This window comes from Lissotriton vulgaris, chromosome 2_1, assembly GCF_964263255.1.
Source record: "Lissotriton vulgaris chromosome 2_1, aLisVul1.2, whole genome shotgun sequence".
NCBI lineage: Eukaryota > Metazoa > Chordata > Amphibia > Caudata > Salamandridae > Lissotriton > Lissotriton vulgaris.
In genome coordinates, this window is record NC_141687.1 from 1,223,612,884 (window position 1) to 1,223,629,723 (window position 16,840).

At 47.9% G+C, this 16,840-nt stretch overlaps 1 protein-coding gene across 1 annotated transcript in view; it reads right to left on the reverse strand.

Moving 5' to 3' along the window:
* Positions 1-760: 760 nt before the first annotated feature.
* The window catches only part of NCAPD3 (non-SMC condensin II complex subunit D3), a 1,036,822-nt gene continuing 1,020,742 nt past the window's right edge, over positions 761-16,840 (reverse strand). The window contains exon 35 of the mRNA XM_086956941.1: positions 761-1,341. Within this exon, the coding sequence (XP_086813067.1) occupies positions 1,236-1,341 (106 nt within the window). The 3' untranslated portion in view covers positions 761-1,235. The remainder of the gene's footprint in view (positions 1,342-16,840) is intronic.

The following is a 16,840-nucleotide window of genomic DNA, read 5'->3' on the forward strand; positions in this document are numbered from 1 at the left end:
CATATATGGCTCTGCTGACGTCACGTCCGTGGACGACGTCAGGGCGGAGCCGTGCGGCACCACCCCCGGCGTGCAGAGGTGCTGCTGCGGAAAAGTTTTCCGGATCCAGTCTGGCACCTACGGATATTCTAAGTTGCGGAATCTGAGGCTAGATGTCTCTATCAGATTGTGTGAATACAATAAATGCTTAACACACCCTTCTGATAAGCTTAACTGCTCGACCACCCTAACACAAAGAGCGGATTATCTAATTTAGCCTCTGCTATACCTCTGGGGATCCCTTGAACTCTGTGCACACTATACCTTACTTTGGTATCGTATATACAGAACCAGCTTCCTACAATGATGCAGAGAACTGTGCACAAAAGGAAAATAATTCAATGTTAAAATATCAGAAGCACTTTAAATGCAAAGAAAAAGCTGAAATATATTCGCCTTTTAGTTTCAAAGAAAATGAATCAGGAATATTAGCTACAATGCACGATCATAACTGATGTTAGTGCTAGCAAGATTATGTTTTACACAAGATTATGTTTTACACAAGATGGCCGCACATAAGGTCACATCCCGTAACCTTCCACAACCATAATTATTGGAGTAAGACAAATTAAGGAAGAACACGCCCTGGTAGTAGCGGGCGTCCGCAAGAATACTAGTTCGAGCATAAGAATGGTGGCAGCTTGTAAGGCTTCACTTGAAGAAAAGAGAAAAAAGTCTGAAACATTAAGGTTCAATGCTGAGCCATAGGAAACAAATGACGTACTGCACAACAGGAAGGAATATTTATTAAAGAGTTTTGTAAGGTGCTGTACGGAGTCTTTATAATACAAATTAATTCGCAGGTCAGACCTCAATCATTTACTGACTCAAACAAGGGCTTGCCCTGCACCTTCCTCAGTAAAGCAGAACCCATTAAGTGGTTCAATAATTTGTAGACCATGTAAATCCACTCCTTCCTGCCAAATAGACAAACTCTGCTAAAGTGTTTGCTTGTTATTAGTAAGGATGAAATGTTTCAGATGGTTAACTGCTTAATTGAACAGTTGACTGATGACTTTATTGTGCTGACACTAATACAATAAAACCAACTGACAATTTCCTACAGAGGAAAGGCTAATTACATGATCATAAAATTCTGTACAAACGTTAAGCATAATGTTGATATTTGAGAAATGACAAAACTGTAATAAAAGGGCAGGATAAAAGTATGTACAAATTGAAACAACTGAATGTTATTAGTTGGCTGGTTTCAAAGCAGACTTCCTCCGAGAAGATAATCGTAGCTGGTTTCTTCCTGTCTGAGATGGGGATTCCAGGTTCCACTGACGGGGCTGGGGAATCCTGTATTAAAAAAACCCACATACAAATCAGATATGAAGCAGAGTTCTTTCCTTGCCCATTTATTACTTTTCTCTTTACACCCCTGACATTGCCCAGACAACTGGCTATCAAAAGGTACAATAACACCTTATTAGATTACACTGCAGTTAAATTGCAAAGCACAGTAAAAACAAAACAAAAAATACCAATAACAAAATACTGGACTACACTAATAAAAAAAAACTATCTCCAGATAAACATAAGAAAAAATAAGAGCACACCATTCAGCTAAGTCTTCTCAATATGTAATATATGTAAGTCACTCCTACAGCAGGCTTGATAGCCCTACGTCAGGGTGCATTATATTACATGTGAGGGCATATCTGCTTAATATGCTCCTGTGCTGGCTAGTTCAATTACTAGATAGTATAAGTGAACCAGGAAGCAGTCTTAAGTATATGTACACTCTGCATTGGTCATTCAAAGTTCACCAGCTACCTGATGGCTTTACTGAAACCTATGGTGTTTGGTATCAAGTAGCTAGTCTTATTAACCCCTTAGCACTGCGGCGGAATAGCCGCTGCAGCGCTAAGGGGGAGGCGGGACCGCGCGGCGGTCCCGTGCTCGTGATGGAACCGCTCCGCCACGGCACGCGGGTGAGCTGTGCTTGTGACGGAACGGTTCCGTCACGGCCCCAACCGTGCTTGAGAACGTCAGCGCAGGCGTGGAATTCGCACCGCGCAGGCGCGGCGAGCGGGCCGTGACGGAACCGTTTCGTCACCAGCACAGCCCACCCGAGGCTCTTGATGGAACGGTTCCGTCACGAGCATGGGAGGGGTTAAATGTGTGCTGTTGCCAGTACTAGATTTGTTATGACATGCACCCAGACGACACTTTAGAGATTCCCCCCTGAAAAACCTACCAATATCCAGTGTGTCGAGTGACTGGTAACATCCAGCCTGCCACTACAGACAAGATTCTGACTTCCAGCAAGTGAGAGCCCGTGCTCCCAGAGGTCAGAAACAATGCCTCCTCCTGCAGGATGGCTAGTGATTTAGAATATCAAGGCCAGGAGCTTCAAAGCCCCTGCCGCCTTTGATATGCGATCCCGGTTTTCCACAGACCTGGGAGATGCTATCCCTTGCCTTAAGGCCCATTTGGCACCTGGACAGGCGGGAACTCAGCTAGGCATAAGACGAGTTGCACATCCAGGCTAGTCACACCCATAAGGTGGGTTAACTGATGTGCTCCACGAAAGAAGGGTTACACCATATTTCTATGGGTGAAATCAGGAAGTATTTAGGTAGCCCCTGAATTCAGATTTATCTGCCTGAAAGAAGGACAAAGACGAGCTGAAGAAGTGAGAATGTGGACCAGCACCGAACTTGCTGCAAATCCCTGCCTGGCTGCTGCTTCCCCGGCAGTCACAAAGACTGACTTGCCCATAAGTTGAGCAAACTCCCCAAACCCTTGGAGGACTGCCCAGCACTTCCTCGGCCCAGCAACATCTCCCCTGGAGTCAAGGAGCCACTTCCATGCACCAGTAGGCACCGACCGCATCTGCCCGGTATAGCGTTCTGTCAACCCCCGGGCCCACAGAGGGAGCAGTACTCCAGAAACAAGGTGTTTATTGCTCCAGGAGGTCAGATCTGTCTCCCTGCCAAGTTTGGAGATGCCAGGACCCGCTCAGCACCAATAACTGGGGTACAGGAGCCAGCTGCAGGTACCAAAGCTTGTTTGTGTTCAGTCAGAACACCACTACAAAAACTCACCTGCAGGTCGATGTACTTCAATAGAGACCAGCTCCACACCAGGAGTGGTCTTGCTGTTTCTTTTTCCTGTCCTGCAGGTATACTAAGAACTGTGAGAGCCTTTGACGCACTGATCCACTGGCCAAAACCTCTAAGCACCTCAGCTCTCCAACCCAAGCTCAAATAAGCAGACTGTCTCAGCGGTTAAGAGACCCTCAAGAGCTGATCACCCCACCTGGGTTCGGCCAGAGTAGTCCCCTAGTCTCCACTTACAGTTTTTTTCTCACAGGTACTCTGCCCATTGATTTTAGCATGTAGCGTTCAAGGCTCCCACAGACTATATCACTTCTGCACCCGGACAACCCAGGGCAGATAAACTTGAACTGCTGGTGCTTTCTTGAACCTTGGTTCCTACTTACCTTAAGGCCAGAAGAAGAGTGCTGTAAGTAGTCTGTAAGTGTACCTATGCAGTGAATGTTTCTTCCATAGGATAACATTACTGTGTTCAAGGCACACAAATTACTTACCTTCGGTAACGATATATCTGTAAGAAACATTAGTTAGTTAGATTCCTTACCTTAGAATATACCTAAGCGTCGTCTGTGGCTCAGCGTCAGTCGTCGGCATCACCGGGATGATGTCGCTGAAGTACTTAGACGCCGCCCTTGCGCGCTGACGTCAGTTCTGTACATAGCTTTACGCGCCAGGAATGCAGAGCCATGCAAGAAATCGACGCTGGTGCCATGAAACTAGGGCCCTGAAAGAGATGTCCTTAACCCTAGATATCGGTTCGCAGAACGGGGAGGATGGGTGGGGCGGTAAGGAATCTAACTAACTAATGTTTCTAACAGATATATCGTTACCAAAGTAAGTAACTTGTGCATCTGAAAGAAACACGTTAGTTATATTCCTTACCTTAGAGTAGATACCCCAGCAATACCAACCCCGGTGGTGGGTCTGCAAACCAATATCACAGCAGGAAGTCCTGGAGAACGGAACGGCCAAAGAAGCCATTTCTCCGGACTTGGCTGCCCAGGCAGTAATGCTTGGCAAACGTGTGCAGTGAGGCCCACGCAGCTGCCTGACAAATGTCCTGCAAAGGGACCCCCCAACCCAAGGCAGTAGTAGCTGCTGTGGCCCGAGTGGAATGGGCTCGCAGCCCCACAGGAGGATCCTTTTTAGACAAGGAATAACAGACCTTAATGCACAAAACGACTCAGCGAGAGGTGGTTCGCTTGTGCACTGCCCGTCCCTTCTTAACGCCCACGTAGCCAACGAAGAGTTGGTCGTCCACCCGGAACTGTTTTGTGCGATCCAGATAAAAGGAGAGCGCACGTTTTGGGTCCAGACGGTGGAGCCTCTCTTCCTCTTTCGTGGGGTGCGGAGGCGGAAAGAAGGTGGGCAAGGTAATGGACTGCCCAATGTGAAAGGCAGCTAACCACCTAAGGAAGAAAGGAAGGAAGAGTCCTGAAAACAACCTTGTCTGGATGGACAGAAAGGAAAGGAGGCTTAGAGGAAAGAGCCTGGAGCTCACTCACTCTTCCGGCAGAGGTGATGGCAACCAGGAAAGCAGTTTTTAGAGTCAGAAGACGAAGAGGACAGTTATGAAGTGGCTCAAAGGGAGCACACATCAGATAGGTCAACACCAGGTTCAAGTCCCACTGAGGCATTACAAAGGGAACAGGAGGAAACATGTGGGTAATGCCTTTCAAGAACCTATTTACAACAGGGGACTTGAAAAAGGAAGGCTGAAACAGCTGAAAGATATCCCTTGATGGTGCCCAGAGCAGAGCCCTGCTGGGCCAGGGAAAGAAGAAAGAGGAGAACCTCAGAAAGAGGGGCGGAAAGGGGATCCACAGCCTTTGCTGAGCACCATGCCACAAATGTGTTCCACCGGCAGGCGTATACCGTCTTTGTGAGGGACGCCTGGCTGCCAGAATGACATCACAGACTTCAGGAGGCACGTCAAATGGCATCAACTGTCGCCGCTCAATCGCCACACATGGAGGTGGAGGCTGGACAGGTTCGGGCAGAGGACCGTCCCCTGGTGCTGTGACAGAAGGTCCTCCTGAAGAGGCAGTCGAATCGGGGATCGATTGACAGACTGAGTAGCTCCGAATACCAGTATCTTCGTGCCCAATCCGGAGCCACAAAGATAACTTGGGCCCGGTCACGCCTGATCTTTTTTAGCACTCTGGGCAGAAGTGGTATAGGCGGAAAGGCGTGTAACAGACCGCAACTCCACTCGTGCGAAAAGCGTCTCAGAGCGAGTGGCACCTTGGAAATTCCAATGCGCAGAACTGATGACATTGCGCGTTCTCTTCGTTGGTGAATAGATCTAACCAAGGCTCTCCCCACTGCCGAAAGAGACCTTGCGCCACGTCAGAGTTCAGACGTCACTCGTGATCCATCACGCACCGACGGCTGAGTTTGTACGCCCTGGTGTTCAGAGAGCCTTCCAGGTGTTGAACCACCAGGGTGATGCCCTGATGTTCCAGCCATGTCCAGAGCCTCTTGACATACGGTCCACAACCTACCCCGCCCTGTTTGTTGCAATACCACAATGTGGTGGTGTTGTCTGTGAACACCAGCACTACACTTCCCCGGACAGAGGGAAGGAATGCTTTCAGTGCAAGTCAGATCGTGGAGCAACTCCAGAAGGTTGATATGGAGCCGGCACTCCGCCGGAGACCAGAGGCCTCTGATCTCCGCCTCGCCCATGTGGCCCCCCCATCCCAGGAGGGACGCATCCGTCACCACTGTGTGCTTCGGTTGGGGTAGGGAGAGGGATCTGCCGCTGACCCAATCGCGGTCCGTGAACCACCACTGCAACTGTCTTGCAGTGCCCTCCGAGATCAGGACGTGGTCGGAAAGGTTGCCCTGATGTTGTGCCCACTGGAACTTCAGATCCCACTGCAGAGCCCGCATCCGCCACCTGGCCTGATGTAACCGCAGGATGCAGGAGGCCATCAGACCCAGCAGCAGTAGGACCAGCCTGACCGAAACTTGGGATAAAGGCTGAAAGATCGGAATCAGAGCATGAATATCCCGAACCCGCTGTTCGGGAGGATAAACCCGAAACTGCGCCGAGTCCAGAACCGCTCCGATGAAGAGGAGCTTCTGGGAGGGACTCCGATGCGACTTCGGCACGTTGATGGAGAACCCCAGCGAATGCAGCAGGTCGGCCATAGTCTGGAGGTGGGAGTCGACTGTTTGGAGCGAGCCCGCCTTTAACAACCAGTCGTCGAGATCGGGGAAGACTGGAACCCCTAATCTGCGCAGATGAGCTGCGACCACCACCATCACTTACGTGAACACCAGAGGGGCACTGGTGAGGCCGAAGGGGAGCACAGTAAACGGAAAGTGCTCGTGGCCTACCGTGAACCGCAGTTAACACCGGTGGGCTGGCAGGAAGGGAATGTGGAAATAAGCGTCCTGCTAGTCCAATGCTACCATCTAGTCTCCAGGATCTAGGGCAGCCAAAACGTGAGCTAACGTTAGCATCTTGTACTTCTCCTGACGCTCCTGGGGTCCAAGATAGGGCATAGGCCTCCTTTGCCCTTCTTGAGAACCAGAAAGTAGTGGGAGTAACAACCCCATCCTACTTCTGGGCCAGGAACGCGCTCGATGGCCCCCTTGGCCAAGAGGGCCGTAACCACCTCCTGCAGAAGTTGCAAGTGATCCCCCGACATGCAGTGGTACTGCGGTGTCATGGCTGGAGGGGTCGTCTCGAAGGGGAGGGAGTAGCCCCTTCTGACGATTTGCAGCACCCACCTATCCGAAGTGATGGTACGCCAGTGGAGCGGGTAATGGCGAACTCTGCCTCCCACTGGTGTGGTGGGTCTGAAAGCTCGGACTAGGAAGGCTTTGAGGCAGATGCTGCGGGTGCGGATGTGGACTGACCGGCTCTCTGTTCCCCTGCTCCGCCATGGCGGAATGCACATCCGCGACTGCGTTGCGGCTGGTTCTGCGGCCTGTGGCTGGACGAACGTGCAGGGGCACCCCTTCCTTGGCTACGAAAGGGGCGAAAAGCAGAAGTCTGCTGGCGCTGGGCCGACAGGCCCAAGGACTTGGCCGTAGCCCTGGAGTCCTTAAAGCGCTCCAGCGAGCTATCTGCTTTGTCGCCAAAAAGGTGATGGCTATCAAAGGGCATGTCCATGAGAGTGCTCTGGACATCCCCTGAAAAGTTTGTGGACCTCAGCCAGGCGTGACGACGAATCGCCACTGTCGTTGCAATCGCTTTGCCCAGTGACTCCGTGGTGTCAAGTCCACATCGAATGGAATACCGTGCTGCATCTTGCCCCTCAGCAAGAGCCTGAACGAGCCGGGTCCTGACCTCCTCTGGACACTGGGGCAGCACGTCCACCACCGTATCCCATAGAGAGTAGGTGTAACGGTCCTAAAGGAATGCGATATTAATCCAGACCTGGATCCCATGGGGTCCTGCGATGCCGAGACCGAAGTCGCCAGTGGCGTCGAAGCCACCAACAACACAGGGCTGGGACCCCCAGTCGGACTCGTGGGGCCCGAAGGCTCGCCAGCGGGTCTCGATGGCGGAAAGAGAGTCCTCATGGCCATGAGGAAATCTCGAATTTGCTTCGCAGTCACATTGAGCCCCAGGGACCGGAGGGTGTGGGGCTGGATGAGACTGCACGGGCTCCGCCGGGGTTGCGAGGGCGGCGCCAACTGAACCCTCGGCCGAGTCACGCGACCGGGGAGGGGAGGTCGAAGAATGATGGTGTTTCTTCTACTTCTTTCTGCCATGCCTCGACTTACCCGAGTGCGAGGACTTGGATCCCAACAATCGGTGATGACTCCGGCTCTGTGACCGTTCCCTCGACCAGGACCGAGCGGCGTGGATCAGACTGTCTGAGCTCGAGTAGCTTACTTCGACTTCAAGCCTGGCAGTCGGGACACTGCTTGTCATCGTGGTCGGCCCCCAAACAGTAGAGACACCGGCGGTCGGTAACTGACATCAGTCGGTGACAGGCATCAACGGCTTGAAACCGTGCATCCCTACTGGCACCAGGAGTCAAGTCGACTCAAATAAGATTTTTTTTTAAATGTCCAAAAAGTTAGTCAAAAATGTACTAAGGGTACGCTCTTCCCGGATCTGCGCTTACTGGTGTGGAGAAAAGAAGAACGGACGTCAGCGCGCGAGGGCGGCATCTAAGTACTCCAGGGATGTCCTCCGGGGGATCACGCCGCCGCTGACGGACGCAGAGTCGCAGACGACGCATACCGACGCGCAGGGGTACTGCTGACGAAAACTTTACGGATCCAGTCTGACACCTGGGGATATTCTAAGGTAAGGAATCTAACACGAACGTGTTTCTTTCAGATATATGGAAATATGGGCAATGAGAGCTCAGTTATCAAGAGAGGAAAGAGCCGTTGAGTACAGGGGTTGTGTATGCACTGTGGTAAAAGAGGGCCCTTTGTAAGAGACTGCCCCACTAAACCCACGTCTCAAGGCACCTTTCCTAGGAATAAGGTGGTAGCAATCTCTGGTATGAGTCCAGAATCGCGTGCAGCCAGGGATTCAGGGTTATTACTTTCTGTAGAAATGGTTTGGAAGATTCGGTCTGTCGATTACAGAACTCAAGGACACAGAACCTCACCTTGTGCTCCCTATGAGTCTTGAGTGTAACAACCATATACATCAGGTGTTGGTTATGTTGGATTCAGGAGCCACAGGGAATTTCATTGATAGTGGGTTGGTTAAACACCTAGCTTTAAGTAGTGTTCCTCGTGAAACTGCGGAAGAAGTGTTGGCCGTGGATGGCAAACTTCTGAACTCTGGTCCCATTACTAATCAAACAGAGCCAGTGAGGCTATCGGTAAAGGATGACAAAAAGCAGCATGTGGAAGATTTTTCATTGAACATCATTGAAGCCCCACAGTACCAAATCATATTGGGGATGCCTTAGTTTTGGCATTATAATCCCACTATTGATTGGAGGAACAAAACAGTGAGGTTTTTATCAGATGATTGTTGAGAGCATTGCAAACAAGACATCCCTTCCCAGGCGGCAGCACAAGCCTACCCATTTTTTGTGGCTACTGAAGGTGAGAAAGAAGGGGTACTACCTTTAGGGTATGAACAGTATGCAGAAGATTTTAGCGTAGTACAGGCAGAACAGCTTCCCCCTCATAGGCAATATGATTGTCAGATTGATTTGGTAGAAGGAGTAACCGTTCCCTCATGCAGAGTCTATGCTTTGTCTATTACTGAAACCAAACATTTGAGAGACTACCTTGATTACTATTTGGAACTTGGGTTTATCCAGCCTTCATGTTCCCCTGCAGCCTCTCCTCTTTTCTTTATATCCAAAGCAAATGGTGATCTGAGAGCCTGCACAGACTACCACATGTTGAACAAAAACACCATACGTAATAGATATCCTTTGCCACTCATCTCTGTATTGTTGGAACAGGTGTGAGAGACCACTGTTTACACCAAGTTAGATTTGAGAGGGGCCTAACACTTGGTACGAATGAGAGAGAGAGATGAGTGGAAGACCGCATTTAAGACTTTCTGGCTTATATGAATGTAATGTAATGCAGTTTGGGCTTGGCAATGCCCCTGCGGCATTCTAGTATTTCTTGAATGACGTTCTTAAGGAATATGTAGACCACTTTGTAGTGGTCTACATTGATGATATTTTGATTTATTCTACTTCTACTGAGGTACATGAAGAAAAGGTCATCTGAGTATTAAAAAGGTTAAGAGAGCATCACTTGTTCTGCAAGTTGAGCAAGTGTGAATTCAGTGTGCATGAGGTGGAATTCCTAGCGGTAATGCTTTGTCCTGAAGGGTTGCGTATGGCTTAAGGTACAAGCTTTGCAAGAATGGCCAATCCCAAAGAATGTGAAAGACATCCAATGCTTTTAGGGATTTGCAAAATTACTACAGCAGATTCATTCTACACTTTTCTCAAGCAGCGGTTCCAATCACAAGATTGCTCAGAAAGGGAGTTCCTTTTGTTTGGACCAGTGGGGCTATGGAGGCTTTTGCATATTTGAAAAAGGCGTTCACTACTGCTCCGGTACTCTACTCAATACCGATGGACATAAAAGACACTCTACCTAGTTTCACTATAAAAAAGGTACAGAAGGCAATTGAGGAAACGGTGGCCCAGAAGGTCCCTGGCCCAGATGGCGTACCTGCCGATATGTTCAAAGCAAACTCGGCCATGTGGTCAGTTGTACTCACAAATGTCTTTAATGTAGTCAGTATAGATAAGACAAAACCCCCACCAACCTGGTCACAATCCCAATATTTAAGAAGGCTCAAAGGGGGGACCCAAGATGCTACAGGCCCATATCATTGCTAGACTCTTCATTTAAAATCCTAGGTAAGGTTATCCTAGAAAGAATCTCAGCTTGGGCCACTAATAAAGATATTTTGTGCGAGGCTCAGTATGGCTTTCGATCTGGCAGAGGCACAGAAAATCAGTGCCTAAATTTACATCTTACACTGAGCAAATATACAGTAGCATCAAGGGGGATGATGTACCTGGCATTCATGGACTTGTCCACAGCCTTTGACCTAGTTAATAGGTCAAAGCTGTGGACAAAACTCCTTGAAAAGGGACTGGACCGAGCACTTGTGAATTTTTTTGCGTAACTTCACAGTGATCTAAGGGCGACTATTCGTATGTCCCAAGAGGGAAAATGTACCGCATTTTTTAAATCTGGAAGGGGGGTGCGCCATGGGTGCATCCTGGCCCCCATGCTTTTCTCTCTTTATATTAACTCATTGGGAAAGTCCCTGGAAGCGGTCTCTGCCGATGTGCCGCGCATGGGTGGTTCCATGATGCCGGTCCTATTATATGCCGATGATACGGTATTGTTGTCAAGAACCCCAAATGGCCTACAACATCTACTAAATGCATTGGGGGCTTTTATGCAAGACCTGGATTTACTAATAAATACAGAGAAATCACATGTTATGGCAGTGGGCAAACGCAAGAATAATATTAAAACCCTGTCTTGTAATGGCTCCGTGCTTTCCAAAGTCAAAGTTTTCACCTACCTAGGAGTGGTGTTTGATAAGAAAGGGACGTGGGCACCACAAATCCGGAGTAAAGCAGCGGCAGTAAAAAGATCGTCTGCCGCTATCCTGGGTTTTGCAAAACGACTTGGTGGCAAACCGGCCGAGGCTATTTTGTCTATCTATAGAGCCAAAACCCTCGCCATAGCCAGGTACGGGGCCTCGATATGGGGTTTTAAAAACATGTCCCGCATCCAAAGAGAGGAGAACATATTTTTGCGATCCCTTATGGGTCTTCCCCAATCTACTCCTGCTTTTTCAATCCATATGGAATTGGGGATGGGGTATATTGAAGACACGTTGTCCTTGGCCCCACTCTTGTCATGGATCAAAACATGGCTTAACCCTGATTTAACTCTAAATCATAAGATCATTAGGGATTGTATGGGGCGGGATAAAGTGGCTGAGATCGAGTGGCTAACACATATTAAAACAACTGCAGGATATCTGGGTCGCCCTGATCTATATACTAAACCCGATGGGCTAATAAAAGAAGACATTAGATGGGCCAAGTCCCACTTTATAAAGAAAAGGGAAGCAGAAAGAGAGTCATGCGAAATAATGAAGTCAACTGTAAGGTCTCACTATAGGATGATTACATCGTTATCTATCCAACCATATCGGACGATAGTAAATAAACCATACCATCGGTGGCTCCTTACAAAATTTCGCTTTAACCAAGCTCACTTTCTGCTGGGTGAATACGATAAGTGGTGTAAGCCAAATGAGAATGCTCCCTGCAGTTGTGATGATTTTTCTGACCAGGATTTATTGCATTTTGTGTTTTTTTGTCCTTTTTTTAAGAGTGGCAGGGAGAACTTTATCAAGCCTATATTGAAAGATCAAAAGTTTATGCAAGTTAAACCGGCTTTATTGTTCCTTCAGCTTATGGAATCACCATTAGTAATGTATGGGGTAGCTAATTTCCTGACAAGGTCAATTCGGTCTAGGCAAAAAAGACTACGACCAACACTTGCCTTATAGTATGGAAATTGACTTTTGACCGAAACAGGTCTAGGCTAGTAACATCTGACCTAGTTTTTGAATCTCGCAAAGTTTGCACAACCCCCCTGGTTGCAACATGGTTGTAAATTGATTGTAAATAGAACTGTAAAAAGAACTGTAAATAGATCTGCAGTAAATTCAATGTATAAACTTTGTAATCTTTTGAAAAGATTCCAACAATTCACAGTGGTCCCAAAAATCATGTAGTTGTAAATAGTTTTTTGAATAGTTATCTTTATCATCGTCGAAGATGTGTATATAATGAATCCCTGATTTAAATTTTTTTTTTATAATTTCTCTTTAAAAAAAAACTTGTGTTTGTTGTGATCAGAAATGAATGTATAGCATACTTTTATGATTTTAAAATAATCGAATAAAGTGTATTTGACTCTGACTCTGCTCCGGTACTGAAACAACCCCAGATTGAGGTTCCCTTTGTTGTAGAAGCAGATGCATTCGATGAAGCCATTGGTGCCATTCTTTCCCAAAGGGATAAACAAACTGGACAGCTACATCCAGTGGCATATTTTTATCTAAATAATTGAACCCAGCAGAAACAAACTATACTATTGCTGAAAAGGAACTGTTGGCGATTAAAAAGGAATTCTAAGAATGGAGACCATATCTATGGGGGGGCTCAGTACCCGGTTACAGTTTATACTGACCATAGGAACCTTCAATACACTAACACTGCTCGGCATCTCTCGCAAAGGCAGATGAGATGGATGCTATTCTTCGCAGAATATGACTGTCATTACATTCGGACCAGGATTCGAAAACCGAAAGGCAGATTCTTTATCCAGACAAAAATCTAATGAAGACACAAAAACCAAGGCCACCAAGGCTATCATTGACCCCACAAAGGTGCTATGTGCTATAAGGGTGGAAAGCTTCTTGGATGAGGTGCACAAACAAACCAAAAAATGTCTGGGAGATATGGGGGGGGGGGTGGATCATGATGTCAATCGCAAAATAAATCAAGGGGTACCTTTCTACAAAGACAAGCTATATCTGCCTACTCAAACTTCAGAAGGCGGCGTACATATGGTGTCATGAGTCCACCCTGGCGTGTCATCCTGTAATCCTCAAAACGACTCACTTAGTACAACCCTTTTGGTGGAACAAGTTTTTATTGGATGTAAAAACTTGGGTGTCTCGTGAAGTATGTGATAGAGCAAAAGGGGGAAAACACCAAGAGTAAAGGGAAGCTCATACCAATGCTTACTCCACTCCAACCTTGGCAGACTATCAGCTTAGAGTTTATTACTGGATTACCTGTGGATCAAGGATGCACAGCCATATTAGTGGTAGTAGATACCCTCACAAAAATGTGGCACTATATTCCTTGCAAAAATGTACCTATTGCTGGTCAAACTGTTCAATTGTTGTTGTGCAATGTCATTCGTATTCATGGATTGCCAAAAGTAATCATGTCAGACCGAGGCCCCCAATTCATAGCAAGGTTTTGGAAATTGTGGTGCGAGGCCTTACAAATTGACTCTGCGTTATCTACAAGTTTCCATCTGCAAACCGGTGGCCAAACAGAAAGGCTAAACAAAGCTCTGAAGAAATATCTAAGATGCTATGTCAAAGAAGCTCAAGACTCGTGGGTATCATTACTGTGGATGGTGGAACTGGCTTACAACAGTGCTTTGCACAGTTCAACAGGAGTAACCCTCTTTTTGGCTAACTATGGTTACAAGGCAAGAACACTGCCCATAAACATCCCTGGGGAAAGCGTTGATCAACCCACTGTTATGAGGTCAGGAACATTTTGGATTCCAAATATCAGAGGGGCAAGCAGTGGTATCTCGTCTCGTGGAAAGGCTACATTGCAGAAGATGACTCCTGAGAACCCAGCATGAATGTGCATGCTCCCACTAGGGTGCGATAATTTCATCGGAGGTACCCTTCCAAACCTGGATCTAGGAGGCGCCTGGCAGGAGGGCATACTGTCAGAAATCGTGCCAGATAGCGCCTTCCTGGTGATTAGTCTGGCGGAACTATCTTTGCCAGATTACTGTTGATGAGGGGGAGGAGCAGCTAGTTAACGCCAAGACGCACTTTGGCTAGTGTGTGTAATTCTTGTATCTTAGAACTCTCAGCTGAGCGAGTTCTGTTCTCTTGGAGAAAGTCCTTGCTTTGTTAGTTTTGGGCTGTGGTATTTCGTCTTGGCAAGCAGTCCTGGCGTGCTGCGGTGAATGAGAAACCGCTTAGACGTTCTCTGGAAGGGAGCGCAGCACGGAAACTTGCTGCGCTGACTGCTGATCCAGGTTGCAGTCCCAGCGTCTAGCGGTGAAGATTAACTGCATAGACGCTGTTCGGGGTTGTGTGCTGCCTCGACCGGTCCTTTGTTAGTGGAGATTACTGTTGGCAGTTTGAGTGCTGCGGTGAAGTGGAACCGTGCATTTGACGTTTCCAGGAGGTAGGATATATTGCCGTTGCTATCCTTTGCTTTCTGGACATTTTCACTTCGCATCATTTTATCTCAATTACTTCCAGAGAGAAAGTCAGGCATCTATTTACTCTAGTCTTGGAATTCAGTACATTTTTGACTTATTATTTGTGTTGCTGACTTATTATTTGTGTTGCTATGAGGAAATAGCATACGATGAGTTCTTATGTTCTAAGAAGAAATGGATAAAAGTGGTGGCACATCTTTCTCCTATTCCTGGGTACTTTGCGTTTAGAACATTGAATTCAGCCTTGGATTGTGACTTTTGGTTATTTTTGTATCCATTTTCTCATTGGTCTTCTCTTCGTATCCTTTCTAATTTAGGAACTGGTATGTATCTGGGTCACATGATGTGTTGAAGTCTCAAATGAAAAGAAAGAAGGTAAACTGTCGGAAGAATAGCCTTCCTTGTGAATGGAACATTATTGGTGTCTTTCATCATTGGTAAAGGTAAAGTGGGTTTATTTATTTAGATCATATGAGAGTAGCCAATGTGTATGTATATTTTCATTGTATTGTTCTGTGTTTTCTAGGTTTCCTTTCTCTGTTGTTCCTTACCTACACCTACCCTTCCCTCGCTTGATCGCCCTAATACTCTGTAATACAAATATCAGAGTTGAGGATGTCGAGAGATGGACCCTTTATTGCATCGCCTGGATTCTGAGGATTTATCATCTCATGTTGTACAAGATCCAGACAGAAGAACAAGTTACTTACCTTCGGTAACGATATATCTGTAAGAAACATTAGTTAGTGTTAGATTCCTTACCTTAGATTCCTTACCCCAGGCGTCAGTCTGGATCCGGAAACTTTTGCGTAGCAGTACCCTTGCGCGTCGGTAGGCGTCGTCTGCAGGCGTCTCCTGCGGCTCCGCGTCCGTCGTTGGCGTCGTGCGCCGTGATGAAGTCGCTGGAGTATATAGACGCCGCCTCCGCGCGCTGACGTCAGTTCTTTGTACACAGCTTTTCCGCGCCAGAAGACGCAGAGCCATGAGAGAACCAACACTGGTGCCTTTTGAAACTAGGGCCCTGAAAGGGATGTCCTTAACCCTAGGTATCAGTTCGCAGAACGGGGAGGATGGGTGGGTTCGGTAAGGAATCTAACACTAACTAATGTTTCTTACAGATATATCGTTACCGAAGGTAAGTAACTTGTTCATCTGAAAGAAACACGTTAGTGTTAGATTCCTTACCTTAGAATAGATACCCCAGCAATACCAACCCCGGTGGTGGGTCTGCGAACCAATACACTCCTACACCAGAAAGTCCTGGAGGACAGAACGGCCAAAGAAGCCATCCCTCCGGACTTGACTGTCCAGGCAGTAGTGCCTCGCAAATGTGTGCAGCGAGGCCCACGTAGCCGCTTGGCAAATGTCCTGCAAGGGGACTCCCCGACCCAGGGCAGTAGTAGCCGCCGTGGCCCGAGTGGAATGGGCCCTCAGCCCAACAGGAGGCTCCTTCCGAGCCAAAGAGTAGCACGCTTTGATGCACAGAACGACCCACCGAGAGATGGTCCGTTTACGTACCGCCCGTCCCTTCTTCGCACCCACGTAGCCAACAAACAGTTGGTCATCCACCCGGAACTGGCGTGTGCGATCCATGTAAAATGAAAGCGCACGTTTTGGGTCCAGACGGTGGAGCCGCTCTTCATCCTTTGAAGGATGCGGAGGCGGGAAGAAGGAAGGGAGGGTGATGGACTGCCCGATGTGAAAAGTAGAAACTACTTTGGGCAGGAAAGAAGGTCTAGTCCTCAGAACCACCTTGTCAGGATGGATGGACAAGAAAGGAGGTTTGACAGAAAGAGCTTGGAGCTCACTCACCCTCCTGGCAGAGGTGATGGCAACCAGGAAAGCCGTCTTTAAAGTCAGGAGACGAAGAGGGCAAGAATGAAGGGGCTCAAAGGGAGCACACATCAAAAAGGTTAGAACCAGGTTCAAGTCCCACTGAGACATCACAAACGGAACAGGTGGATACATGTGTGTGATGCCCTTCAAGAATCTCGTGACAATCGGGGACTTGAACAAAGAAGGATGATCAGGAAGCCTAAGAAAGGCTGAAAGGGCAGAAAGGTAGCCCTTGATAGTGCCCAGAGCAGAGCCCTGCTGGGCAAGACAGAGAAGGAACAGAAGAACCTCGGAGAGAGGGGCAGAAAGGGGATCCACAGCCTTTGCTGTGCACCATGCCACAAACTTGTTCCACCGACAGGCGTATACCGATTTCGTGGAGGGACGCCTGGCTGCCAGAATTACATTAC